The 27,796-nt window shown below is 44.2% G+C and overlaps 1 protein-coding gene across 2 annotated transcripts; it reads right to left on the reverse strand.

Annotated features, from left to right (window-relative positions):
• Positions 1-552: 552 nt before the first annotated feature.
• Positions 553-27,704, reverse strand: OLFML1 (olfactomedin like 1). Of its 2 annotated transcripts, XM_060605906.3 has the most exons (4): positions 27,169-27,704; positions 24,754-25,042; positions 10,802-10,966; positions 553-2,901 (listed from the first exon to the last, which is right to left on the reverse strand). In XM_060605906.3, exons 1-4 carry the CDS (start codon positions 27,292-27,294, stop codon positions 2,111-2,113), a joined length of 1,371 nt encoding a protein of 456 aa, XP_060461889.1. In that variant the 5' UTR covers positions 27,295-27,704; the 3' UTR covers positions 553-2,110. The 2 variants fall into 2 exon arrangements, with proteins under 2 accessions (XP_060461889.1, XP_060461890.1); XM_060605907.3 differs by lacking the exon at positions 10,802-10,966 and having other exon boundaries at positions 27,169-27,690.
• Between the last annotated feature and the right edge of the window lie 92 nt (positions 27,705-27,796).

The raw sequence follows: 27,796 nt of genomic DNA on the forward strand, positions 1-27,796 counted from the left end.
GGGTCCTACCCTCAGAGGTTCTGGCTTAATCGTCTGGGAGTATGGCCTGGTATTAGGAGTTTTAAAAGCCCCTCAGGCGATTCTTACATGCAATCGAGTTTAACTACTGCTATAGGCCATAGGGACTTTCATCCTGACTAAACTCCAACAAGAGACCTCAGAGCTGAACAATTCACCCAAAAGAAGCCCAAGATAGTATCCGTGGGCCTGAATGCTTTGCTGCCCTGGCTCCCAGGAAGCAAAGTGGCACATTGACAAGGAGAAAATGTCTTGACCTAAAAGAGTGATTCTAGCTGTAGGAATTTAAAGCACCTGGGAGTGTTGTTAGTGGCAGGTGCACTCTGCAGAGTCGACAAGTTAAAGTATATCACAGATGAAGGGCAACCCTCCTCTGTGCCTCCAGAGGAATTATGTGTGCAGGACTCACACATAATTCCATTCACTGATAATCTCACTCTACCCTCCTCCCGAGGCAGTCCATGTTCCTTATCCCCGTGAAATAGGTAATGTCATTTTACCCACGGAGTAGGTAATGTCCACAAACCCATGGAGTGGGGAACATTGCCATGTTTATTTATTCATACCTGCCTCATTCCACAACAGATTGGGGCTCTGTATCTATCAGAACTGTGGATAATTGTGCTGTATGCATGGGGTGAGTGATTCCATTCTGCCAGAGATCTACTTAGATGCTATGGGGGGCGGGGGGGAACATCTCTTCATTGCCTACAGTCCCGCCCTGAGCTTGGCAGAGTTGGCAAAACAGCTGCAGGCACACAAAGCCAACCCTCTCATGTGACCAACCTGGAAAGACAGAGGCCTCAGCACATGACACAGACCGGCACCACAGCCTGAGCTTGTGACCCACACTAGGCTGAATTGGACAAATGCGTGGGAAAGATTTGAAGAAGCCCCTCTGGACAGGCACAGCTGCCCTCTGTCACCTGTGCCACTTGGCATGCCTGCTGTGAGAGGGAGCCGCTTGCCTGCTACCTGGCTTCCATCCAGATTCCAGAATCTTTACCAAGGGCCTCAGTGTGCTGGGGAGCTTCACAGGGAATCCCAGCACAGACAGCACTTCCTGAGAGTTTGTATGCTAAGGGCACGTAGGCAAATATAACCTGATGAGGGTTATTTGCTTCGTGTCAGTTTTATTGTGTTTCTAGCAAGAAAAGAGACACAGGGGAAGGTAAAACAAGATGAGGCTACAGCGGGGGTCCTCACCCTTAGGCTGGTTTTTTGGGGGAAGTACCTTTTGAAGGGCTTATAGGAATGTCTTGTGCAGACATGAAAAATGGCCAAAGGGGGCAGACCATTATTTTTAGGATGAAATGATGAACGTATTGCTTACAAAAGGTTGGGTGAGCAAACACACATATTCGATGCTTCCTTGGGCAATGGAAAGACTATGGGATTTGCAGTATCTTCTAGCCCTATTTTCATTTTGTGGCTGTGTTACTTTGGCTCACCTCAACTTTTCTCATGTCTAAGCTGGCAGTTATAAAGACTTCTGTATGTCTCAGAAGAAGACATGGGATGGGGATTAAACGACGTACATAGGTGCAAACACTTTGTAACCAGCAAGTGGTATTCACATGTGAATGGTTTTGCTTCACTATTTTATCTACTTAGCTTGGTGGCAGGGCAGAGCTAGAGGAAGTGGAGATTCAACATCAGGAAAAGATTGTACTTTAGTGGGGCACTGACAGATGGAAGAATATCGATAGGTATTTATGAAAGAGGAAAGAACTTCAGGAAAGGCCAGGAGGGAAGCCAGGAGTACTAGGCAGTGGCCTTCATTTCTAATTGCTGGCTGAGGGGAGCAAAGAAAAGGATGGACGTAAGCTGGATCAGAATGGGAAGGCCTAGAGAGCCCGGAGGTTTGGACGGGTGATGGAAGTAGAAAATGTCTGAATGACACACTCTTGTCTAAGGTCTTGGAAAACACCTCAGGCCATCACATCCAGGGAAGGATGCATATGCAAGCCTGCTTCTACACCCTATGCCTGTCTGTGATCAGAGGGACACAATAGTATAAAGGGGCTGTGGCCTCAATGTCCTGGAGAGAAGTGTCCACAGCCACAGTGCCTTTCCTCCTTGCTGTAACGCATTACTCCAGAGGTTGCTTTCTCTTTGTCTGGAGTTTGTAAATGATCTGGTTTCCATCATTCCAGGCATAGAGCTGCTTATCTCTGGGGTTGTAATGGATCACGGAATGACTTCTCGGCCTCCTGGGGAAGAACAGTTTGGGCAGATCCTCCTCACCGATAGTGCCCAGCGGATCATAGACACAGGTGACACGATGGGGGCCATGGCCACCAGAACTATAGACCACATAGAGAACCCCACACAAAAGGAATGCGGCTTCGGCATCCTGGCTTCTGCATGGGGTGTCCCATGAGTGTTCCACTCCCAGTGTGCCAGGTTCAATTTTTGTGAGAACCAAATGGCCAGAGATGCCTGGCCCTGCATGGATGGCCCAGAGCCCATGCTCATCCACAGCCAGGTCAATGTATGTTGACGGGGAGTGCTGGTAGACCAGCGCTCGGCCTGCCCCTCCCGGGAGCAGCATTCGATCTTCCACAGTCCTCTTCTGCAGATTATATTTGATTATCTCATTGAGAGTCCCTTGGTTGTGAAAAAACAGAAAACCTTTGTGGATCACTTGGCCTGTTCCCTGCCAGGAATGCGTTAGGATGAGCTTCCGTGGGGCTGGCTTGGTGCTATCCTCCATGAATGCCCGCATGTTTGCAAATTCCCACAGAGTTTTGTTTCTGGATCCGATTAGGAAATAAACCTTTTGGGAACTGCTGGCAGCATCTTTCATCCAAGAGCCATGTGTGTCCATAGTCTTCTTCACTATTTTCAGAGACTTTATGCCCATCAACATGTTGTCACAGCCTGGCAAAACAGGAGAAAAAGGAGAGAGACTTTGTAAACATGAGAGGTCTGCTTTTCTCACAGATTTCTTTTTTTCCCCTGCTTATTGTTGCATAGTTTACACACTGTGTTACATTAGTTTCACCTGTACAACATTGTGATTCAACTTGTCTATATGTTATGCTTGCTTACAGCAAGTGTAGCCATCTGTCACCATACAACCCTATGACAATACCATTGACTATATTCCCTATGCTATCTATGCCTTTTATCCTCATGACATTAATTTCTTTTTTTTTTTACTTTTTTATTCTTTATTTATTTTGAGAGACAGACAGAGCATGAGTGGGGGAGGAACAGAAAGAGACACAGAATCCGAAGCAGGCTCCAGACTCTGAGCTGTCAGCACAGAGGCCGATGTGGGGCTTAAACTCACAAACCATGAGATCATGACCTGAGCCGAAGTCAGACGCTTAATGGACTGAGCCACCCAGGCGCCCCATGATGCCTGGTCATTAATTTCTTAACTGGATGCCTGTACCTCCCACTCCCCTTCACCCATTTTGCCCTTTCCCTCGCACCCCAAATACTAGTTTGTTCTCTGTATTTATGGGTCTGTTTCTGCTTTTTTTTATTTTTAAGATTTCATATATAAATGAAATCATATGGTATTTGTTTTTCTCTGATTTATTTCACTTAGCATAATACCTTCTAGCTCCATCCATGTTGTCCCAAATGGCAATATTCCTTTCTTTCTTATGGCAGAATAATATTTCATTGTCTATATACCGTATCTTCTTTATCCACTTCTCTGTTGGTGGACACTTAAGTGCTTCTGTGTTTTGGCAATTGTAAATAATGATGCAGTAAACACAGGGATGCACATATCTTTTCAAATTTAGTGCATTTTGGTATTTTTGGGTAAAAACCCAGTAGTGGAATTACTGGATTATATGGTATCTCTATTTTGAGGGACCTCCCTACTGTTTTCCACAGTGGCTACAACAATTTACATTCCCACTAATAGCACACGAGGGTTCCTTTTGACTCCACATCCTTGTTATTTGTCTTTTTTGATACTAGCCATTCTGATAGATGTAAGGTGGTAGCTCTTTGTGGGTTTGATTTACATTTCCCTGATGATTAGTGATGTTGAGCATCTTTTCATGTATCTGTTCTCACTGGTTGCTTTTTTTTCCCCTTCAGTGTCTAGAATAAAGTTGTCACACATAAATCAATCACAACTTATAGTTTGGTTCAAAGAATCAAAGAACTAAATGAATAAATGGGTCTCTGTTAAGGGAGTTGCTGTCGAATTATAAGAGTCAACATTTTATTCAAGTCAGGATATAAACAGCTATTTGCTGGGTCAGAGACCCTGTTCGCTTTCTTGGGGTTGACACAGTGAGAATCACTTAGGTGTGAAGCCACCTAGTTCAATTCCATTTGCAAAGATCTTACTGGGTATCTACTGTGTACTTAGCTTACAAGTCTCCCAGAACCATGTTAACTAAGTATTGAGAATAAAAAAATATATATAATATCAATCCTAAACCTTGAAGAGATCACCTTCTAGTGAAGGATTCTGGCCCTTAATACTACTAGAACTTTATAAGAACTCTATTCATCCATCCACTTATTTATATGAATGCACGCATTTGGTCAGTCAGCAGACAATGGATACCTCCAAAAGGCAAGGTACTGAGATAGGTGTTATGGGGTACAATAGGCTGAGGTACAGTGATAAATCAAGAATGGTTCTTGCTTAAGAGGCACCTAACTACAATATGAAGTTTAAAGTGAATTTTTTACAAAAGGACAGAGAATGGTGCTGTCATTTAAGGAAGGGGATAATGTGTATTTGAATTGACCCTTGAAGGATGCCATTCAGAGATGGTTGGGAATAACATTCTTTACAGTTAACAAAACCACATTTGGGAAAGTCCTTCAGGGTCAGTGTTAGGAAAGTAGTGCAGCGTTTAAACCAGTATAAACTACATACTTGTTCTTGCCCCAAACTAGATGCATAAAACAAAATCGATTGAAACCAGCTCTGTGCCTGGAACACTGATGGTGGGGCTAAAGAATATAGATTTTATTGTATAGGCAGGTGAAGAGCTACTGAAGTTTTTGAGCAAGAGTGAATCCTGGTCAAGATTAATTAAGCTGGCAGTTGTGTGTATGATGGATACATGGGAGGGAAACCAAAATCAGGGAAACCAATTAGGAGAGTATTTCTATAATCCAAACAGGATCATAAGGGTCTAAAATAGGTGGAGGAAGATGAAGTTAAAAAAAAAGGTGGGGGGGCGCCTGGGTGGCGCAGTCGGTTAAGCGTCCGACTTCAGCCAGGTCTCGATCTCGCGGTCCGTGAGTTCGAGCCCCGCGTCAGGCTCTGGGCTGATGGCTCGGAGCCTGGAGCCTGTTTCCGATTCTGTGTCTCCCTCTCTCTCTGCCCCTCCCCCGTTCATGCTCTGTCTCTCTCTGTCCCAAAAATAAATTAAAAACGTTGAAAAAAAAATTAAAAAAAAAAAAAGGGTGGGGTTACATTTTTCCAGCTTTTCTACTTTCCTTCGTGCAAAAACCCTCCCTTCTTGGGGTGCCTGGGTGACTCGATTAAGCGTTGGACTCTTGATTTCGACTCAGGTCATGATCTTACAGTTTCTGGGATCAAGTGCAGAGCCTGCTTGGTATCCTCTCTCTCCCACTCTCGGCAACAACCCCCACCCCCGCAATAAATAAATAAACTTAAAAAAAAAAACAAAAACCTTCCTTCTTTGTATCTCATGCTATCAACTCCTTCTAGTCTAAATCACTGAGAGCTCTCCAGGACACTACCCATATGCATTAGGAACCTGAGCACTTCCAACCTCTTCAGCTCCACAGTACCTTGCTTTCAACCTACTTTAGCAACCCCCTCCATGTCCATACTCTGGATCCCCACCCCCCCATCCCCTGGAACTGTTCCCTTTGAGAAATGTAAAATTCTACTATCCTACCCTCTGCAACAACACTTTGCCTTTCCATTTCTCACCTCTTTGCTCTTACCCCCTTTGCTCTTCCATTTCCCTGGGCCCTGGAGTCCCTTGACCTCTGCTTTCTCCCAGGCTGTCAGCCTCCTTTTCTATCCAACCTGGACCACTGTAATACTTCTCTCACTAGTATGCTTACCCCCCTAGTTATTCCACAATATGCACTCTACAAAAATCCGTGGCCTTGAGTCAATCCAAACCTCTGTCTGTGTCCCAGAGAGTTGCGTGTGGTGGAGAAGATCTCCCAAAGGTGCCCCTGCACATACGGCGTCTCCATCCTCAGCTGGGCCCTAAGTACATACTGCTCTTTTCATGGTTAGTCCCCTATCTTCCACATAGCAGGTATCTTAAATCCCATCCCCATACACTCACACTCTACCCCATCAGTCTCTTTACCAACAGCAGATTAATTCCTTTGCAAAAATAAATACCACCAGACATGAAGTGCCTCCACCTCTGCCCCTCACTTATAAACTTCTCTTAAGTTGTTCCTACCCTTGCTATCCTCCCACACATCTTAGAAGAGGCCACATCATTCCTCCTGTGCAAGACTAATTCTTTCACTTGTGCTCTGATCTCACTCTTTCCTGGCTTCTTCTTGATTCCCTCAATGAATTGCCTCCTTTCTGTTATCTTTAATTTTTCCTTCATGGCTAGTTCCTTAGCTTGTAAACACTTTGCCTATATTAAAAAACAATTCTCCCTCAATTAGGCCCCATTTTCTAGTTACTTCACTCTTTCTGTCATTTTACATAGTTTCTGTTCCAGAACAGTTTGTTCTCTGGATCTACTTCTTCACCTCCCATCTTTCACTTCAAAATAACTCCGCAGAAATCACCCTCCATAATGTCACTGGGGACCTCCAAACCGAAAACTCAGACCTTTACGTTCATATCTTACTTGATCTTCCCATAGAATGATGGTATTGATTAATTCCTTCTTCTTGAAGATTTCTTTGCCCTTGATCTTTGTGTCACTACAGTCTCTGTGTGTGCCTCCTACTTGCTTCTTCTCTGCTTATGGCAGTGACAGTATCTGTGTTCACTAAATGCCATTTCATTTTCCTCTTCCCTACTTCTATATTCTCAGCTTTCTTTGTAGTTAGGCTGCATCCACTGACCCGTGTTCTGTCCAAAGAGTTGTGGACAGAAGTGGTGTGAGCCATTTCGACCTGGCCCTTAAATATGCTATCTTCCAGATGACCTTCATGTTTTGGAATTCTCATGGTGTCCAAGCTAAAGAGGGATATGGGCCAAGATGAAATTTGTTCCACTGGTCATTTCAGGACCCATTAGGACTGAGTCATCAGCTCTAATGATGAACTTGTTGGGACTGCACCATTAGACAGTCTACAGAGTTACAGAGATAGAGAGTGGTGGCTTACTAGAAGCATGAGGAATCCTGCAGGTATCCCTCAAACCTTGCCGAGGTCTGTATCATAGGTGGGACAGGAGCTGTATGGGCCTCTCTCCTTGACTCCTGGAGCATTTTGTAGTGGAATTACAGGTGTATAACAATCTTTCTGGGACAACCGAGCTCTCTGGGGGTTTCCCTCAAACCTTTGCAAAGGCTTGGTATAAGAAGCTGGATGGGCTCATGGGTTGTCACTTTCTTCTTAATAAATGTTTGGGTTCTGCAGGACAACTGGGGACTATCTAGAGTCAGAGGACAGAAACAGGGTGAAGGGAGAGAAACTAGACATGAAGAAGAGAGGTGCATACCCAGAGAAGTCCCAGAGGTTCTGAGCTAAGCATTTCAGCAAACTGCTTGTTCTGCCAGCTGTTTGGCCCGCCATCTTACCACAGTTCCTTAATCAATTCACCATACACTATTATTATACCTTCTCTTCCCTCCTCAAGCCTTCATCATACCCTCCTTACTTTCATATGAAGATCTTGCCTCTTATTTCACTTTCTAATGTACCCCATTTCTCTCTTGCACTTTATAATAAAACTCCTCAAAGGAGGAACTTCCTCACCTCCAATAATGCCCTAAGCCATTCAAATCAGACTTCAGGCTCTCACTGATCTAAACTTCCCTGCCTATGCCACAGAATCAGTTCTTCTCAAGGTCACCAACAACCTCCATGTTGCCAAATCCAGGGGTCAATTCTCAGTTTTCATCTTAACCAACTTCTCAGCAAAATTTGATTACTTGATTGCTACCTCCCCTTGAAACCCTTTTGTGTGGGTTCTGGAACACCCTTCCTCTTGTTTGTCTTCCCATCTTTCTGGATTTTTTTTTTTTTGCATCCATTGTTGGTTTCTTTTCCTCTCCCACCCATAAGTGCTTTGTCCTCACACCCCTTCTGTCTATAATCACTTTCTGAACCACCTCATTCTATCTCATGGCTCTGCATACCATTTCAATTCTAATTAATGATAAATTCTGAAGTTGTCTCTGGAATGACATCCTATCAGGATGTCTACTAAGTCCCAAACCCACTTATCCAACTGCCTGCTCAGTAGCCCTACTTGGATACCTTCAAACTTAACCTGTTCAACATAGAACCCTTGCTTTTATATCCCAAACTCTTTTTCTCCCTACTCTTCCCATTTTAAGCAAAAACCTTCAACAAAGTTTCTTATCTATAAGTCATTTTTTTTTTTTTTCCGAAGGGCAGAGGGAGAAGGAGAGAAAATCCTAAGAGGATTCTTGTGCCCAGCATGGAGAATCCTCCACGTTTGGCTCCGAGCCTGATGTGAGGCTCCATCTCACAATTGTGAGATCATGACCTGAGCTGATATCAAGAGTTGGGGGACTCCTGGTGGCTCAGTTGGTTAAGTGGCCAATTTCGGCTCAGGTCATGATCTCACAGTCTGTGGGTTTGAGCCCCGCATCAGGTTCTGTGCTGACAGCTCAGAGCCTGGAGTCTGCTTTGAATTCTGTGTCTCCCTCTTTCTCTCTCTCTCTGCCCCTCCCCAGCTCATGCCCTGTCTGTCTGTCTGTCTGTCTCTCTCTCTCTCTCAAAAATGGGTAAACATTTAAAAAAAATTTTTTTTTTGTTAAAAATTTTTTTTTTTAAAAGTCATAAGCTTAACCAAGCCACTGAGCCAACCAGACTCCCCTAGAAGTCATTCTTAACTCCTTTCTCTCCATCTTCCCACCACCACCAAGTTCTGATAGTAAAACTAACCTTTAAATTATGTTATACTTAAATTAAAATGCTCAAGGGGCGCCTGGGTGGCTCAGTCAGTTGAGCCTCTGACTCCAGCTCAGGTCATAATCTCATGGTTTGTGAGTTCGAGCCCCACGTTAGACTCTGTGCTGACAGCTCTGACCCTGGAGCCTGCTTCAGATTCAGTGACTCCCTCTCTCTCTGCCCCTCCCCTGCTCACGCTCTGTCTCTCTGTCTCTCTGTCTCTCTGTGTCTCTCTCAAAAATAAATATTAAAAACAATTTTTTTAATGCTCAAATATATTTCTTTCCTCCTCTTCCCACCATTCATCCCTGTATTCCCTGAATTCTTCCCTCTTGCCTAGACCACTACAGTGGTCTCTAATTTGTCTCTCTGATTTTACTCTGGCTTACCTATAATATGCTCTCCACAAAGCAGTAGAAGTAATCTTTTTAAAAACATAAATTATGTGGCTGACCTGCTAAACCCATTCTCCTAGCATTCTTGGAATAAAATCCTAACCTCTTACTCTGTCCTAAAGTACCTACATGATATGGCAGCTGTATCCTCCACTCTCCGCCCCGGCTCACTGTGTTGTGATTACACTGGCTTTCTTGCTATTCCAGGAGCATGTCAAGTTTGTCTCTGCCTCATGGCTCTTGTACTTGTGATTCTTGCTGCCTTGGGTACTCTTTTCCTTGATCTTCCCACAGTCTGTTCCTCTCATCCTTCAAGTCTTTGTTTCAATATCATCTCCCTAAGGGGCTTCCTGTGACTACTGCATCTAAATTTAAAATGACCTACGACAACATCTTTCTTAATTCCTTGAGATCACTTGTCATATTCTGTAATTATGTCATCTGTTTTATTTATTAGCTTATTGACCTTCTCCCCCACTAGACTATAAGCTCCACAAAAGTAGGGCTTTTGTCTTCATGTTTACTGTTGTACCGCCAATGCCTAACTCAGTGCTTTGTGGGTTCAATAAATATCTATTGCATTAATGAGGGAAATAGATTCATTCAAACAGATGTTTTTCTAGGGCCTTCATAGTACTGTGCATCTGGAGTTCTGACCACAGGCCTGTCTTAAGTAAATAATAATTTGTAAAGTACTTTAAAGCTTTTAAGATACTTTCAAATCCATTATTTCATTTAAAAATCTGACACAAGGTTCTTATCAAGGAGCATATGGCAGGAGTGGGCGTGGGGAGCAACTCTAGCTGGGGAGAGCAGAGCCTCAGCAGGTCAGTCCTTTCCAAGGTCAGGTCATCAGTGGCTGCTCCCAGATGCCCAGAGGCCTTGCCTGGTCCCTACCGTGGCCAGGGACAGACTTTGGGACAAGGTATAGAAGTCTCTTAGCCATCAGTTGCCACCATATCCCCCTGTTGACATGCTTTGCCAGCCCGAGGGATTGTTTCCCCTTGCTTCTGGGTCCACTTCAGCCTGGTTACAGTCATCACCCCTCGTCTGTGAGGGATAGGTTCTAAGACCCCAGGGGATGCCTATATATCTATATCTGTATCTATATCTATATCTATATCTATATCTATATCTATATCTATATCTATATCTATATACACATACTATGTTTTTCCCTATACATTATACATGGACACTTGTGATAAAGTTTAATTTATAAATTAGGCACAGTAGAGATTAACAACAATTATAATAGAACAATTATAACAATATACTGCAATAAATGTTATGTGAATGTGGTTCTCTCTCTCTCTCTCTCTCTCAAAAGTATCGTACTGTACTGTACTCACACTTCTTAGGATGATGTGCGATGATAAAATGCCCATGTGATGAGATAAAGTGAGGTGAATGACATAGGCACTGGGACACAGCGTTTAGGCTACTACTGACCTTCTGACGTTCGTCAGAAGGAGGATCATCTGCTTCTGAAGTGCAGTTGACAGCAGTCACTGAAACTGTGGAAAGCAAAACCACAGATAAGGGGGGATTAATGTATAGGAAGCATTCCCCCTGGGGAAGGCAGAGAAGGCTGCTCCAGCTACTTTAAACCTTAGGCGCTGCAGGACTGCTAACAGAAGGCCCCTCACCAGGCTGAGCCTGGGAGGCGGGCAGTGGGGGGTGAGGGGGTAGGGGCAGCTCCAGGCTGTGGCTGGAAGAAGGAGGAGGGGGCTGTTCTGTTTATCAGGGCCCCATATCTGCCAGGTGAAGTGTACCTTTTCTCAGCTTCCCAAGCGGAGTCTGTCTCCTGCAGATGCTTTGCTCTTCTCACACTCTCTGGTGATCATGGAGGGTGAATGAATGAATGAATGAATGGGGGTTTAAGTTTACAACTGCTCATAAATGTCTTTAATGGGGAAGAGGAGGGGTCCATGGGCCACCAGAGAAGCTCAGAAACTGTTTCTGATTGGAGAACAAGCACAAAGCCTTGAGAAGTTAATAAATATGTACAAATACACATAATGTGCTTGGTATGGTGATACTTTATTTACATCAACTTGTCTAGTTCGTACAATAAGCCTAAGTGGTAAATATTTCAAACTCCATTTTCTAAAGGAAAAGAAAGGCTTGGATAAGTTACTTAGAAGGTCACATGGCTATAGGTTCTCCTAACTTAAAGTGCGCCAGGAGGCAGAGCTAACCAGGAACCCTCCAGCCAGCCCCAGGGCAGGCCCATCCCTACAGGAGGACAGTCAGCAGACTTACAGCCCAGCTACAGAGGGGGACTATGGCTAAGAACAAGGCACATTCAATGTCTCACAAGTGAGAAAATGTTCATTTAATATACAGCAGAAACTAATTCAACCATTCTTCTTTCTCCTTCTATTCCTCCTTTCTCATGCAGAATCCTTAGAGAAATAGCAAAACAAGAAGAGTGTTGATAGATGGTTTTGATTAGGCAGAGACAGTTGTGAGAGTGCAGAAACACACAACTGCCCCTTGTGCTCCTCCGATCCTTCCTTTGTAGAGGGAACCCAGCACTGGGAGTCAGAGACCTGAATGCTCTGAACCCCATCTCTGGTTCTCCATGTGTCTCCCTGAAAGTCCTTTGGCCAATCCGCCCTTACCTATCCTAGCCTTAAAATGAGGAGTTCAGCTGGAGTTTTTTCAGGGCAGATAGTCTATGGTTTTTATAAATTCCTCTTCTTTTTGGAATTTGGAGGAAATATACTTATAGTGTTTGAGTAAAAGGGTAAGTTAGAAGTCCCTTCAGTGCTTTTCTTCAGAGAGAGATAATTAGCAGGAGAAAAGAGCTGAGGAAGAAATACATTTAAAAGCTTTGAGCTCAACAAAGATGCAAATTATTTAACAGAGACAATGACAATGAAGGATCCAACTGCAAATCAGAGAATGCAAATCTATGGTTTTCCCTCAAGCACAATTGGAGACAGGCAATTAGGACAGAGTGTGGCCCAAGGCCTCACAGTGATTTCATATACAAATAACACTCTTTGAATTTTTAAAATACTTTTTCCCTTATTTAATGGCAATACTCTCCAGACCTGGTGAGACTTGTTCCTCTATAGGGAGTGATGCAACTCCCCCGTGGTTATGTTTTAGAAACATGGTCTGGATGTTGGTGGAGAATGGACTGGGGGTAGGGGTGGGAAAGAGGGGGCACAGGGAAACAGGTAGAGAGTCTGTAGGTACAATCCAGATCAGAGATATCCAAATAATGATGGACATGGCAAAATGAGTAAGGATTTGGGAAAACCTTAGGAAAATAGGGGTCAGGTCTTAGCAACTTGGTAGATGGAGGGAGCCCTCAAGGCTAGGGGCGATGGAATGCACAGGAGAGCAACAGAGAAGGGAACCCAGGTTTGCTTGGGGAAAACAGGGATGAATTCACTAAAAAAAAAAAGAGAGAGAGAGAGAGAGAGAACGCCAGGGGCACCTGGGTGGCTCAGTCGCTTGAGTGTCTGACTTTGGCTCAGGTTATGATCCTGCTTCTTGTGGGTTGGAGCCCTGCACTGGTCTCTGTGCTGACAGCTCAGAGCCTGGAGCCTGCTTCAGATTCTGCATGTCTCTCTCTCTCTCTCTCTCTCTCTCTCTCTCTTTCTCTCTCTGCTGCTCCCCCACTCACATTCTGTCTCTCTCAAAAACAAATAAACATTTAAAAAAATAATAAAAAATAAAAAAAGAGAACTATAAAACCATGAGTATTTTGACTGCTTCTTGGAATTCTGTGCTATGAAACTTGACTTTTTAAGCACCTGGATTGTATTCAGGTTAAACAGTCAATACCTATCAGGTGACAGTACAATGTTAGGCTCTAGGATGACAAAGATGGAAGCTCTCAAATGAGCAATTAATTAGAAAAGCTTTGAGCCAGCCAGTACAATGAAATTGTCAGCATGGACTTAATTTCTTCTAGAAATTAGGGCTGTTTCATGCTTTCTGCTACAGAATAAGTTTCAGATATCTCTGCACGGCACTCAAGGTCCTTCATCTGACCTCCTCTTGGCACTTCCCCACCACACTGGGCTGGTCACCGGTCACCAACTTGCCATGACCTCTTACAAGTCTTAGACTTCATCCATATTTTTCCTTAGCTTTCCATATTTTACCTTCACTCACTTGGGATACATCTACTGGTCCTTCAAAACCAAATTCTCTGGCTCCTACAGGGCAATCTGTTGTTCCTCCTTGTGCGTCCCAAGCACTCTGTGCAGGTGCCCCCCAGAGCAGTTCTGGTGCAGAAGTGGATTTGCTGCACCAGAGCAGCAAATTCTGTCTAATTTGTTTTTATCCATAGCTCCTGGGACCCACTACATATATCCTGTCTATTTAATCTCTTACTGCTTACTGTCCACAAACTCAGGAATCAATTTGATTCAGAGAATGCAGTATTAGTGTCCAAACTTACTATCCCAACTCATGGTATGCCAGCTTAGAAATCAGATTTGAATGGCAAGAGGTATGGGCAGACATGAGCAGGTGCTATTTCACACTCTTGAGTGCCTGGGTAGATGGATGGCAGGAAAGAGGGAAGGCTGGCTTGTGGGAAATGGTACTTAGTGAGTGAGCCACAGTAGGATTTGGCTTTGCACGACTGTGAATCCAGGGCTTTAAAAGAGCCTGGCATACAGCATATGTTGGTTTTGGTGAGTCCTACAGAAGTCTGTAGTAAATCTATATTAGAGGTTTTTCTAGGTTCCCAGACTAACTTCAAACTATTCCATGGTACCCAGTGTCGTACCGTGACAGCCTCCCTTTATTGGTGATTAGCAGCAGCTTGTGAGAAAGAAAACAGACTTGATACATGGCTGGTAGCCTGCATGGCTCTGTTCTCCAGATCAAGTTGAGAACTTCACAGGAGCGGATGGAAGCCTGCGAGATGTGTGAATGCGAGTGTGAGTCTGGCCTGCTTCCACTGTGGGGTCCCTCTCGCTGGAATCCAACACAGCCAGACTCCTTCAGATGCTTTCTTTTGGAATTGGCCAGCTCTCATAACCTCCACACCTTAGCTGATTTTCTTCCATGGTATTTATTATCTTCTATCTGACATGCTTTAAATGTATCCATTAACATATTTATCGTTTGACTCCCCTCAATAGAATGTAAACCCCAGAAGGGCAAGGCTTTGTCTAATCTGTTGTTTTTACTGTTGTATGTCTGTCCTAAAAGAGTCATCTGGCACACACTATAATTTTTCTATTTTAATTATGAATACGGTAAGTGTCAACAGATATAAATTACATCAAGAAAAATTCTTTGGGGTCCTGAATAACTTTTTAGAAGTGTAAAAGGTTCCTGAAACTGAAAGTTTGAGAATGCTGTCCTAGCGGGTCCAGGCTGGTCAACATGCATGGGAAGTGAGGCATTGAAGTGGGCAGTCTCTGAGGAATTTCCGATCAAACAGTTCCATTTTGAACCAATTTTCTGACTGTTGCAACATTTAAGCATTCCAAGGTTATAATTATGAACATTTTTGTTTTTGTGTATTGTTCATTTCAAAAATGAGCTGGTTCTTGTGGGTTTTTCTTGCATAGTGTTTTTTTCTTTATTTTCTTCCTGTGACATTCTTACCAAACTAAAAAAGATGGAAATGTTCTTAGTTTCTAGGTGTGGTACTGCCATTCTCCCATTTGCTTGGTTGGAAAACAGAGTCATTTTGACATTGTACCACAGATTCTTCCTGTGAGATAAGTCTCACTTCATCCTGTTCTCATCCTTCCTGTCTCAAAGTCTAGGACTTGCTCTCTTGAACTTGAACTTTGCAGCAGCCTCAAAATCATCAGTCACACTAATGCGCAATTTACTGCTTCCATATAGAAATTGGCATATGTAAAAACTGATCTTGATTACTGCCTCTTTCCAGGAGCATCAGGACCTTTTGGCTTTTGCCTTATGAGATGTTGTTGGAGGTTCTAGTGGAAGTGTGGGCTCTAGAGCCAGGCTTGGAACTTGCTTTGGCCCAAAGAATTCAGTACAAGGGACCAGACCTTTAGTAGGCTTGTGCCTCCTTCCTCAGAGGTCTGCCTCTATCATGGGAACAAGCCCGCCCAGGTTCACTTCCTGAAATATCAGGGACCATGTGGAGGAGACCCAAACCATCCCAGCTGAGGCCCTCCTCAACCAGCCATCCCCTGGGCAATGTGCCACTGAAGAACCCACCCAAGAGCAGCCAAGCCTGGCCCGGACCAACAGAACTGCCCTGCTGTCCTATAGACTCCTAAGAAATAATCAATGATTATTGTTTTAACACACTAAGTTATAAAGTGGTTTGTTTTGCAGCATTCTTGTGGCAGCAGAGAATTGACATGGGTGGGGGTGGAGGGATGGAGAGCAGAAATGGAGGCTGAGATGAATCTAGTGTGTCTGGGGCAGGGGAACACGCTCCTAGCCAGAGCGTGGGAGGGAGATGGGGCTGCATGAAATACTCAGCACCATAGTTTCGTCATCTAAAAAGAAGTCATAATTGTATCTCCCTGGCACGGGTGTGGTGGGTTTTGGGCAACATAACAGACAAAGGGCTTAATACAATCTTTGGCAATTAGTTGCCTCCATTCTCTAATAAACTATTCCCCAAGGTCAGAAAATATTGATTTCTACTCTGTTCCAGGCACTGTGATAGACTTGGAAAGCACAGTATGAATAATGTAGGGGTGCATGAACTATATTTTGTTTTCCGAATAGCACATCAGACACAGCATAGAGCATTGAGAGGATGCGAACAGGCAGTAGTGACATAAGATGAGGCTGAGAAACATTCAAAGTTCATGTGTTCAGCTGTTAGCATGTTATCTACCTTTTTACAATAAAGGTAAATACAGTAAATATAGTCTATATGATATTCATAGTTTTTATTTAATCAGAAGATGCCACTTTCATGGAGAATAACAAAATAGTTAAAGAAAGCTAGGTTGGGGTCAGGTTGTAAAGGGCTTTCTTTTTTTTTAAATTTTTTTTCAATGTTTATTTATTTTTGAGAGACAGAGAGAGAGATGGAGTGTGAGTAGGGGAGGGACAGAGAGAGAGGGAGACACAGAATCCAAAGCAGGCTCCAGGCTCTGAGCTGTCAGCACGGAGCCTGACGCGGGGCTCGAACCCATGAACCATGAGATCATGACCTGAGCCAAAGTCAGACCTTTAACCAACTGAGCCACCCAGGAGCTCCAGAGGGCTTTCTTTATATTATGTTATGGGGTTTGCTTTAACCCATAGGTTGTGGTTACCATTAAAGTTGATAAAGCAATGATGCAGTAAATCTGGCAATATAACCCTGGTAGCAACATAGGACAGAGCCCTGGAACGGGGAGAGGCTGGCAGCAGGAAGCTTGGTCAGCAGGCTCCTGCAGTAATCAGGACCAGAGATGATGAGAGAAAAGTGCAGATGGAAAAAATAAATTTGAGGGATGTTCAGAAGGAAATATGTACTGGATATGGTGACTGGTCAGATGAGGGCCAAAGAGATGCTTCTGAGATTTCTAGCACAGGAAAAGTGTGTGTGGAACTCTTCTGCTAACTCATGGGGGGACAGAGATGAGTGTTTTAATTTTAAATGTAAATGGGGGCACCTGGCTCAGTCAGTTAAGCGTCAGACTCTTGATTTCAGCTCAGGTCATGATCTGGCGGTTTGTGAGTTCGAGTCCTGCACCCAGCTCTGCGCTGACAGTGAGGAGCCTGCTTGAGATTGTCTCCCCCTCTCTCTGCCACTTCCTGCTCCCCCCTCAAAAGTAAAAATAAGCAAATAAAAAATAAAAATTTTAAATCTAAAAATTTAAAACATAAAGTAAATGAAGGAAAGGCAAATAATTAAAAACCAAGGAGGTAGGGGAAAATTTTTGACCCTTCTTGGCCAGGGTTTAAAAGAATGATTTAAAGTAATCTGTTTGTGGGGCGCCTGGGTGGCTCAGTCGGTTGAGTGTCCAACTTTGGCTCAGGTCATGATCTCACGGTTCGTGGGTTTGAGCCCTGCATCGGACTCTGTGCTGACAGCTCAGAGCCTGGAGGCTGCCTCAGATTCTGTCTCCCTTTCTCTGTACCCCTCCCTGGCTCTCATTGTGTCTCTGTCTCTCTCTCAAAAGTAAATAAACATTTAAAAAAAAATTAAAGTAATCTGTGAGTAGAAATCGTCATCAAACAGTGACCAAGGGGAGGGACATGGTCTTCATATGTGTCCCACAACGAGATCACAAGAAGCTGGGCCTCCTGGGTGCAGGCACGGAGTCTCGGAACAGTGGGCTCCTACCTCAAGTGCTTCCGTGACAGGCTTGGAGATGGCCTGCCTGGTTTTCTCTTCTGTGTACACCCATCCTCCCCTACTGCCAGTCTGTTCCATGCACAGTGGCCAGAATGACCTTCCCCAACCTCTGTCTGAGCTCTGACACATCCCTGCTCACCACTCTTAAGCACAACAGCATGATGGGAGAGGTTAGAATGTGGAGGAGTCAGCCGCCTTGGTCTGAATCCCAGCTCTGGCATCAACTGGCTGTGAGACCTTGGACAGATTGCTCATCCTCTCAGTGCCTTGATTTCCTCACGTACAAAATGGGGGATAACTATAATACATATACATAGGGGTGCCGTGAGAATTGGATGATATAACCCAGTAAGGTAAATTCTTAAAGATTATTCAGTTAATGAACACTCACTAAATATTAGCTACCATGAGTCACATTATTTTCATTTCTCATAGCTTGAAAGTGTCAACTGGCTTAGCATGAAGCCCCTGCCCAGTTCTCTCATCTGCTCTCCACAACTTCTTCCTCCACCTGAGGTCTGAATGCCAAGCGCCATTAGGCCTCTGTGCTTCCGCAGGCTGTTCCATTTGCTTGAAGCAGCCTCTACTCTATTCTCCATTCAAATCGTTCTTTTCCATTATTAAAACTCGGCTTGAGGGTTACTTTCCAAATTCCACAGTCCCTCCCCACCCATCTCCACAGCAACCCTGACCTTGCTAAATTACTCAATGCCTGCCCCTGTGCTTCTGGTGAGAGCAGTCAACACTCTGGCTGTTACCCCGGGTTTGTTTAGATGGCCTCCCCACTTGGCTGTAGCTTCCTGAGGACAAGGATGTTACCCTATTCAATGTCCCATCTCTGATGCCTGGCACCATGCCAACGGAGACCTGGAATTCACTAGACATTTGCTGAATGAGTGAGCAAATGAATGAGTTATAGAGAGACTGAATGGGTGCTCACTCTACCTGGAGCCAAAAGTCATCAGCTGAAACAACTTTGGGACCGTCTATTAGTATCCATAGTGATGGGACTGGAGGTATCTTCTTAGATTGCAGGCCTTCCAGATGGATAAACAAAAGAAGTGCTGTGTATATAGGCCCTTCTGGACCCAGCACGGTGACCTATTGGACCCTGCCGGAGATGGCCCAGGATAAGCATTATATACATCTCTGGTGTTGCTGGCCCTATATTGCAGCAACTTCTGGGTAGAAATGTGCGTGTGCACACAAGTGCATGCGCACACACACACACACACACACTCTCTCTCTCTCTCTCCCTATCTCTCTGTCCTGCACTTACACTTGTGTGTACACTCTCAATCCCCTCCTTTATAGTAAATACATTGCCACAAATTAGAGTTATACCTCTCTTAATGTTTTGTGCCCTGTGTCACAAACTAGTGGACCTTGAGAGTTGACTCACAGAGATGTTTTATTTGGCTGCCAGGGGTTTTTTTTTTTGTTTTTTGTTTTTTTTTTCGTTTTGTTTTTAATGGCTTTGAATATAGGGCAGGCACATTTATAATACCTGAATGGATCCCACAGGCATTTAAATGTGCAGCAACAGATTTTCTTTTTGAAACATGATCTAACAAAAGATAGGAGTTATTTAATTCAGGAGAGAGAGGGTTACTTGAGGTCACCTACATGCGGCCTTGCAATAAAAGTTGCTGTGCTGAAACAGGAAATAAAGTAAAATCTGCTATAATGGCTTGTTTTGACTGCCTTTAGAATTTTTCTTCACAAGCTATTTGCGAGTTAAAAAGAGGTTAATACTCTTATCCACACAAGAATGTAGCCTGCAGAATCTGCAAAAAACTGCTAGATAAATTCTCAATCTGGGTATCTGAGGCAATGTGCTTTGCCCTAAGTTGCCAAGTGCAATGCAAAATTTCTTTTTACTAATAACAGAGTGCCAAAGACTTCGAATGACTTTTAAATACAAGTTGGATTATGTACAGCAACGTTCAGTCATTACATTCTAAATTCTGTGTGTGTGTGTGTGTGTGTGTGTGTGTGAGAGAGAGAGAGAGAGAGAGAGAGAGAAAGGGAGATGGAGACTGAAGGAGAGAGGAAGAGAGAAAGTGTGCATGTTGGAGTTAAGATTTAAGAATTTGACCTAACCCCAAAACATCCCTGGGATTGCTGCCCTCACGTGAACACCATTTGCAGATTGTCTCTAAATAAAGCCTAAAGACTTGAGAACAGCTCTATAGGAAATGGCTTCATTACAGAACAATTCTATCTTATTTATCATCCCCAGTATCTGACCCTTTCTGGTTGACTGAGAAATATTCCAGGAATAAATGCAAACCATTTTAGACTGATGTCAGAATTTTCTCAAAGTATCCTGAGACACAGGGTAGAATCTCCCAAGGAAGCTGCGTCATTCTCTCCCTATGGGATTTCCAAAGAAACTCTCTCTCTCTCTCTTTTTTTTTAAGAGAGAGAAAGAGCGCAAGTGTGTGAGGGCAGAGAGAGAGAGAGAGAGAGAGAGAGAGAGAGGGAGGGGGGAGAGAGAGAATACCATGAGAGGCAGAGGGGCAGAGAGAGAGAGACAGAAGTGGGGCTCACCCGATATGGGACTCGAACTCATAAACCATGATATCATGACCTGAGGCCAAGTCAAATGCTTAACAGACTGAGCCACCCAGGTGCCCCCCCGAAGAAACTCTCTTTAGAAGACAGTGTATATGTATGAATGAAACCCTGTGATGTGAAACACCCTCCCTGGCCTATAATCCCAAGGTGTTTCCCCACACACAAGGGTGCTGACTTGAACCTTAAGGATTTTAGTGGGAGCTCTGTAGCTGGCTCAGTCCCTTCTCGCCAAGGTTAGAAGATAGGAAGATCAGAGCCTTGTAGGAAGAAAGTCGATACATGTAATTAGTGACACCAGCTAGGCCTAGTGGACTAGAGCACCAGGTAGGCAGAGTTCTAAGATGGCCCCCAAGATTCCTTCCCCTGGTGGATGTACCCTACATAATCCCCTCCCCTTGGCTGTGTGTGACATCTGTGAATATGACAGGATAGCACCCATGATTTGGTTACATAACAAGACAAAGGTGGAGGGATTTTGCAGATATAATTAAGGTCCCAAGTCAGTTGATTCTGAGCTAACCCAAAAGAAGGTTATTATGGGTAGGCCTGGCTTATATCACATACAAATTCTTAAGAGGGACTAGGCTGAAGAGAAACACTCTCCTTCTGTCCTTGAAGAAGCAACGACATTGTGAACTGCTGATGTCAATGGGCAACACAAGCCGAGGGCCTCAGTCTTAGAGCCGTAAGAGAGCAAATTCGGTCAAAAACTTCAGTAAGCTTGGAAGAGGACCCTGAGCTCTGGGTGAGAATGTAGCCCAGCTAATACCTTGACCGTACCCTCCCGAGGCCTTGAACAAAGGGAGGTGAAACTGTGCCTAGACTCCTGATCCACAGATTCTCTGAGATAATAAATGTACCTTGTTTTAAGCTGCTAAATCTGCAGCAATTTGTTACTCAGCATTAGAAAACTAAGATAGATATAGTTACTAACAGAAATGGCAAAAAAAGAGGGGCACCTGGGTGGCTCAGTTGGTTAAGCATCTGAATTCTGCTCAGGTTATGATCTCGCAGTTCATTGAATTCGAGTTCTGCATGGGGCCCTATGCTGACAGCTCAGAGCCTGGAGCCTGCTTCGGATTCTGTGTCTCCCTCTCTCTCTGCCCCTTCTCACCTCGCACTGTCTCTGTCTCTCTCAAAAATAAATAAATGTTAAAAAAAATTTTTTTTAAACAAAAAAGAAATGGCAAAAAAAGGAAAAGTGGGGGATGGGCACAGAATACAAAACACAGAAAAGTCTATTCTTGAGTGGAGAAACTCTGAAAATAATACGTCAATACTAATCACACAATTGTGGTTGTTTACAGGTTTGTCTTCCCCTAAACTAAGCTCTGAGGCGACTCTGCCATCAGTATCTCCTCTATGGACAATTTTTACAGCCTCCTCCACGGGCCACACTGATCTAGACTCTGTGAATACAGACAGGAAGATGTCTGTATGTTTATGGTCTGGTTGAGGAATAAATACACACACATATGTGTGGTTGAAAGTATTAATGCTCCCTTGGAGGATTTAATGAGCTGCTCCAGGAGCACCAGAGGTCAATCTGCCTGGCAGAAGGGATTCACAGAGAATTCACAGCATTTTTGAGTCAAAAAGGGGGAATAAGAAAAACTATATATATAATATATATATTATAATATATAATATATATTTAACTGCAACTGCATGTGGGTAAAGTGTGAGAGAAGAAGCAGCCGGAAATGAACTTGAGTCATTTCGTAAAGGGCCTTTCTTATATAAAAGGCCAAGAGATTTGAATGGAAATTTTGGTGTTGATAGTTCTACACAGAGGAGTAATGTGATTAATTTTGTATTGTGGGGAGGTCTGTGTGACAGCAGATAGGAGGCAAGACCGGAGACAAGAGGAGCAGTAAGAAAGGAAGCTCAGAGGACAGACATGTTCTGCTCACGCCTTTATCCCTACTGTGTAGTACAGGGCCCGTCCAGGGGTAGGGGTCAAAAGTGTGGAATCTTAAACCAATGAATCATCAGTCAAGGGCTCCAGAGGGAACAGGCATGGAAGAAGCAATCTCTGAAAAGTTGAAAGTTTTCACTCACCATGGAAGAGGGAATATTTCAGGCCTCCAGTGTCTGAGGGATGAGGCAGATGATAAGGGTTCAAAGAGCAGCAAGTTCAGAATCAGGACCTCTGCTGGGCTCTAGCTGGAGAAGAAAGGGGCAACCCCAAGGCCTGAGGGGCTTAGCCAGTCCAGGGACCAGGGGCAGCTCAGGGATCTAATCTAGCACCACCGTTCAGGATCAGGGTCCTGCCTGACCCCTGGCAGGAAAGCTCAGGTACACTAATAATACCCAATCCTCCTCATCAGCTTTTTAGGCAGTCTCTGTTCATCCTCTCCTGGATCATCCTTACCCTTTCCCTCCTTCTCTCACCCCATGTTTATCCCCAGTTGCTCCCTCTCAGAGGATGATTCATCTCAAGATAATGTCAAGGCCAAAAAGGATCACTCATTCAACCAACTTGATCAACTGCTTCATATTATAGATAGGCACCCTTCTCTCTGCCTTCTGTTCTCCTTTCCATCAAAACCTAATAACTCCTCTGACCATGCTGACAGTCTCTCCAACAATCCATTGATTTGTTCACTTAGTTATTCACTGACAAATATGTGTTGAACACAGACACTGTTCTGGGCACTGGGGCACAGCATTGTGCAGGATCGTATAGAGCTAACATTCTAGATGCAGAGGCAGAAAATAAGCAGTGAGCAAATAAATGAACTAGAAGATTTCAGAGTAATAAGTTTTCTGAAAAAACAAATAGTAGAGTAATAGTGCTCCAAAACTCCTCCTGGGTTTCTTATCTCAACGTATTTGAGACCAACCACCCAAAACCTAAGTCAAAGATCCAGAAAGTGTCCTGGACTCATCATTTTCAGTCATTTTTCACCTTTAATTATGAGTCACCAAGCCATGTGGATTCCAACTCTCAATGGCTCTCAAATCCATCCGCCCTTCTCTATCTCAATGACACCTAACGCAGACACCATCACTTGTTGCCCCAATTGCTACAGTAGTCCCCCACTGGTCTCCTTTCTCTAGTCTTGCCCTCTTCCTTCATGTCATGTCCCTGATGAACATTGTTTAGTGGTTCTCTATCATTTTTCCAATCAAGTTCAAACCCCTGAGCTTCACATGCAAGGTCTTTCATTGAACCCTACAATCTTGTTTCTTGTTTTGCAAATGCATCTGCCCCACTGAGCTTCCCTTCGGCCATATCTGCAGACCTACATGCCAAAGTGTTCTATACTCTCATGCCTTCAGTATATTGTGCCCTCACCTCACGTACCCTTTGCTCATTTTTCTCTAATACTTTGTTTAAAACTCAGATCAAGGGGCACCTGGGTGGCTCAGTCCGTTAAGTGGCCAACTTTGGCTCAGGTCATGATCTTGCGCTTTGTGAGTTTAGGCCCCAGGCTGGGCTCTGTGCTGACAGTTCAGAGCCTGGAGCCTACTTAGGATTCTGTGTCTCCTTCTCTCTCTGTCCCTCCCCTGCTTGTGATCTGTTTCTCTCTGTCTCTTAAAAATAAATAAACATTTTAAAAAAATTAAAAAAAAACCTCAGATCAAGTGTCACATCATTTAGGAAGACCCATCTTATGATGACCCATGGAGTTCTTATCAGGATTACACTGAGAGGATATATGAAACCTTTAGCACAATGATGACACTCAGCTTTTATCTTATTTCTCTGATGGAATTTCTCACATTTGGGACAGACACAATTAACATATAAATAAAGTTTTCCTATTTGCAGTGAAACCATCTCAGAATACAGACTCTGAGCTGGGTGACTTGTCTCCCTCATTGTTTTAATAAAATGGACTCATGCACAGGAAATTTTTTTTCTCGCTTATGTTTTTCTTGCTTGATACTCGTTATTATAATTTGAGCTCCTAACCATTATTCTTAATGGCCTAGAAGGGATTTGAACAGGATCCCAAGATGGAAGACAAATCCCCTAGATATCACCATCCTGACAACACAGTAATGATTCACTGCAGTCCTCAGTCCTGAGGGTTGACCAATGCCATTTACAATTTCAGACTATTTCTTGGCACATTAGCAGCCGCTGCCTACTCTCAGGGCACCGGGGGAATCTGCCAACCTTCTACCCTCCCTGGAAGGATCTGGTACCACACACCTCTTCCAAACCAAGGTCTATCTGGAGATGTGCTTCCCTAGCTGACCTCTGACACTGAAGCCCTGACCTTCTATGGGGGCTTTAAGAACTCTCTATGAAAGGAAAAGCTGCTTTCTGAGAAGGACTTTTTCCTTCAGACACCTGTTCCCTGGTAAGGTTTCCCTCCCAGAGCCTGCCCCCAAAACTGTACATCTGGTTCTTACTCTCATACCTGGCCAGACCCCTATCTGTGCCGAGTCTGTGTCTCTGAATGTGAGTCCCTACAAGGGCTGTAAAAGACATGGTTCTCTTACTCGCATTCAGCAGAGTCCGGATCTTTTTCTCTTCTTCGGCCTCTTGGATGAGCTTTTCTGCCAGGGTCTTGTCCTCTGATTCCAGGCATATGTCAGCTTCCCGCAGGTACTCCAGGTAGTCTATCTCGCGCTGGGCACGTTCGACTCTCAGGGCCAGGTTAGCCACTGCACTCCTATACTCACTGGTGGAGGTCTGACATCTTCCCAGCATAACGGATATGTTTTTTGAGAACTCTTGGAAGTCGTGAATGTATGCCCTCGTTGCTTGGGTACATTTTTCCAGTCCTTGCTTCAGTCAGAAAATAAATTCTCAAATTATTGCTAGTTACTTAAATTGGTCAAGAATACACATAGCTATCATTCGCAGAAAAATATTTTTAAAATACAAATAATCAGGGGTGTCTGGGTGGCTCAGTCAGTTAAGCGTCCAACCTCGGCTCAGGTCATGAGCTCGCAGTTTGTGAGTTCAAGCCCTGTGTCGGGCTCTGTGCTGACAGCTCAGAGCCTGGAGCCTGCTTTGGATTCTGTCTCCCTCTCTCTCTGCCCCTCCCATGCTCATGCTCTGTCTCTCTCTGTCTCTCAATAATAAATAAATGTTAAAAAAATTTTTTAAAATCCCTCAGGGTGAGAACTGTATTACTTTGTAAGTGTCCACATTGGTCAACAGTGACTGCCACCTGGGATTTGACTTCCTCTCCAAGTCTTGACCAGGGTGGGAAGATCTATAGGAACCATATCCCCATCTTTTAAAAAATCCACATTCATAGCAATCAAAGTGTCTGCACTTTATACCCTTTTCTGCAGAAAAACTTTTCAGGTATTGAGGGAAACCTGCAGGAATCCCAGGGCAAGCTAGTGCTAAATGCAGGGGGCCCAGGGTTGAGCCTAATTCTGGCACTTTCAAGGAGGTACCCTGGGGAGGAGCTGTCTGAGGAAAGAGCAAGTAAGGCAAGCAGCAAGAGGCCATGGCCTGGGACCATCTTGTTCCCTGTCCCCAGCCTCAGCTGGTTGGCTGGACATTAGGAAATGCGTTCAGCCTGCTCTTTGGAATTATTTTACTTAACCAGATCATCAACTAATTTGGACTTTAAAAATATTCATGAAGATATAGAAAATAAATATTGGAAACAAGAGTGTCTTTGGGAAAAAAAAAGTGTCTTTGGAAAAAGGTAAAGAATTTATCAAAATTTAACTTGTACAAAAGCAAGGCAATTGAGTATGAAATAATGGCAACTCCAGGGGTATGCCAAAGGCTAGGGCACAGGGTTACATTTGTCACTGGGAGCCTGTCTGTGCTGCAAAAATGGTGGGTTTTACAAATTTTAGTGAAGTGGCAGCTGCAACCCATGGGGAAGGGGACCCCCAACACTTTCTCTCTAACACTGCTGAAATCTACTCATTTCTTTTCTTTTGAGAGAGAGAGAGAGAGAGAGAGAGAGAGAGAGAGAATGAGGCAGAGCATGAGTGGGGGAGGGGCAGAGAGTGAGAGGGAGACACAGGATCCGAAGCAGGCTCCAGACTCTGAGCTGTCAGCACAGAGGCCAATGTGGGGCTCGAACTCACAAACCATGAGATCATGACCTGAGCAGAAGTCAGCGCTCAACAGACTGAGCCACCCAGGCACCCCTGAAATCTACTCATTTCTAAACCCAAGTGCAGTTTGGCAAAGGAGCTAAGATGTAGCCTCTTGATATAATACCATAACTTTTTACAGTGGCCTAATATTTTATCATAAAAAGACAAAAGGAAAACTAACATCTACTATCATACTGATATAGTAAAATACAAATAAAAAGTGACCAAAATTTTTAAATTATTTTTTGCTTTTAATGTTTATTTATTTTTGAGAGAGAGAGACAGAGCATGAGCAGGGCAGGGGCAGAGAGAGAGGGAGATGCAGAATCGGAAGCAGGCTCCAGGCTCTGAGCTGTCAGCACAGAGCCTGATGCAGGGCTTGAACTCATGAACTGTGAGATCATGACCTGAGCTGAAGACTGACACTTAACCGACTGAGTCACCCAGGCACCCCAGAAGTGACCAAAATTTTTAATTTTCATATTTAAATAATGGAACTATTGAATAATAACAACACTTTGTAACATTTACCGCCATGCCAGGCAATGTTCAGAATAGCCATAGGAGATAAATTCTATTATCATCCCCACTTTACAGATGAGAAAAACTGTCAGATCAGACCACAAAGTGAAGCCTGCTCAAAGTTTGAGAGTGGTGCAGCCTGGGCTCTGGAGCCAGCTCTCTGAACCACTAGATGATAAAAAATCTCAAGTGTAATGTTGGCAATGTATTTATGATTTATGTGGGGAAAGTGCATCCCAGTAGAGAGGGAAACAGGGGTAGGATAACGTGACTTCCGGGAGGCATGTTCCCCGGATCAGGTGCACAGGTGCTACCTACCTCCAAGACTTGAAAGCGCTGGTAGATGTAGTGCACCATGGCCGGGTCCTGGGCACACTGTGGAGGGAGCAGGAGAGCCGCAAGGAACAGAACCAGGAAAGCAGATGCTTGCTGAAGGGCCATCATTGTCCTGCAAATCACCCAGGGGTGGAATCTCCTGTGCTGTGCTTCTCCAAGAAAACTCAAGGGTCCAGGTAGCAGTCTCCCACTTTCTAGCCACTGCTGTGAAAATCCTCCACAAACAGCCAGAGAGCAAAGCCTGCTTGTTATTCCACCAGATGCGTGATCTCACTTTGCAAGCCAGTGATCAAGTCCAGCTGTTGGCAAGCCAGTCCCTGGAGGCCTTGCAGGTCGATGTGGGGTAGAGAGTTCCTTGGGTCCATCTGCTATTATCACCCTTCACACACACTGATCCAATCCAGGCTAGTGGCTGGACCCTCTTGCAGGCCTGGGTGAGTGTGCACTGGGGTGGGGGTAAGGGTGGGGAGGGCAGCCCTCCTCCTCTCCTTGGCTCCTTGCATTTTACTTCTGCTTTCCTCCTCCCTAGCGGATTCTGCAGTCCAATCACAGGCCTGACCCAACACAAACCAAACCACCCCCAACTTCTCAGAGTTGGAATTTCAGTTTA

This window comes from Panthera onca, chromosome D1 (genome assembly GCF_046562875.1).
Source record: "Panthera onca isolate mPanOnc1 chromosome D1, mPanOnc1 haplotype 2, whole genome shotgun sequence".
NCBI classification, from domain to species: domain Eukaryota; kingdom Metazoa; phylum Chordata; class Mammalia; order Carnivora; family Felidae; genus Panthera; species Panthera onca.

Coding starts and splice junctions, on each gene's coding strand:
- OLFML1 (XM_060605906.3), bottom strand. CDS start 27,294: ATGATGGCCCTTCAGCAAGCATCTGCTTTCCTGGTTCTGTTCCTTGCG. Junction 25,043..27,168: donor AGCGCTTTCAAGTCTTGGAG/GTAGGTAGCACC, acceptor TTCTGACTGAAG/CAAGGACTGGAAAAATGTAC. Junction 2,902..10,801: donor CGCACATCATCCTAAGAAGT/GTGAGTACAGTA, acceptor CTGTTTTGCCAG/GCTGTGACAACATGTTGATG.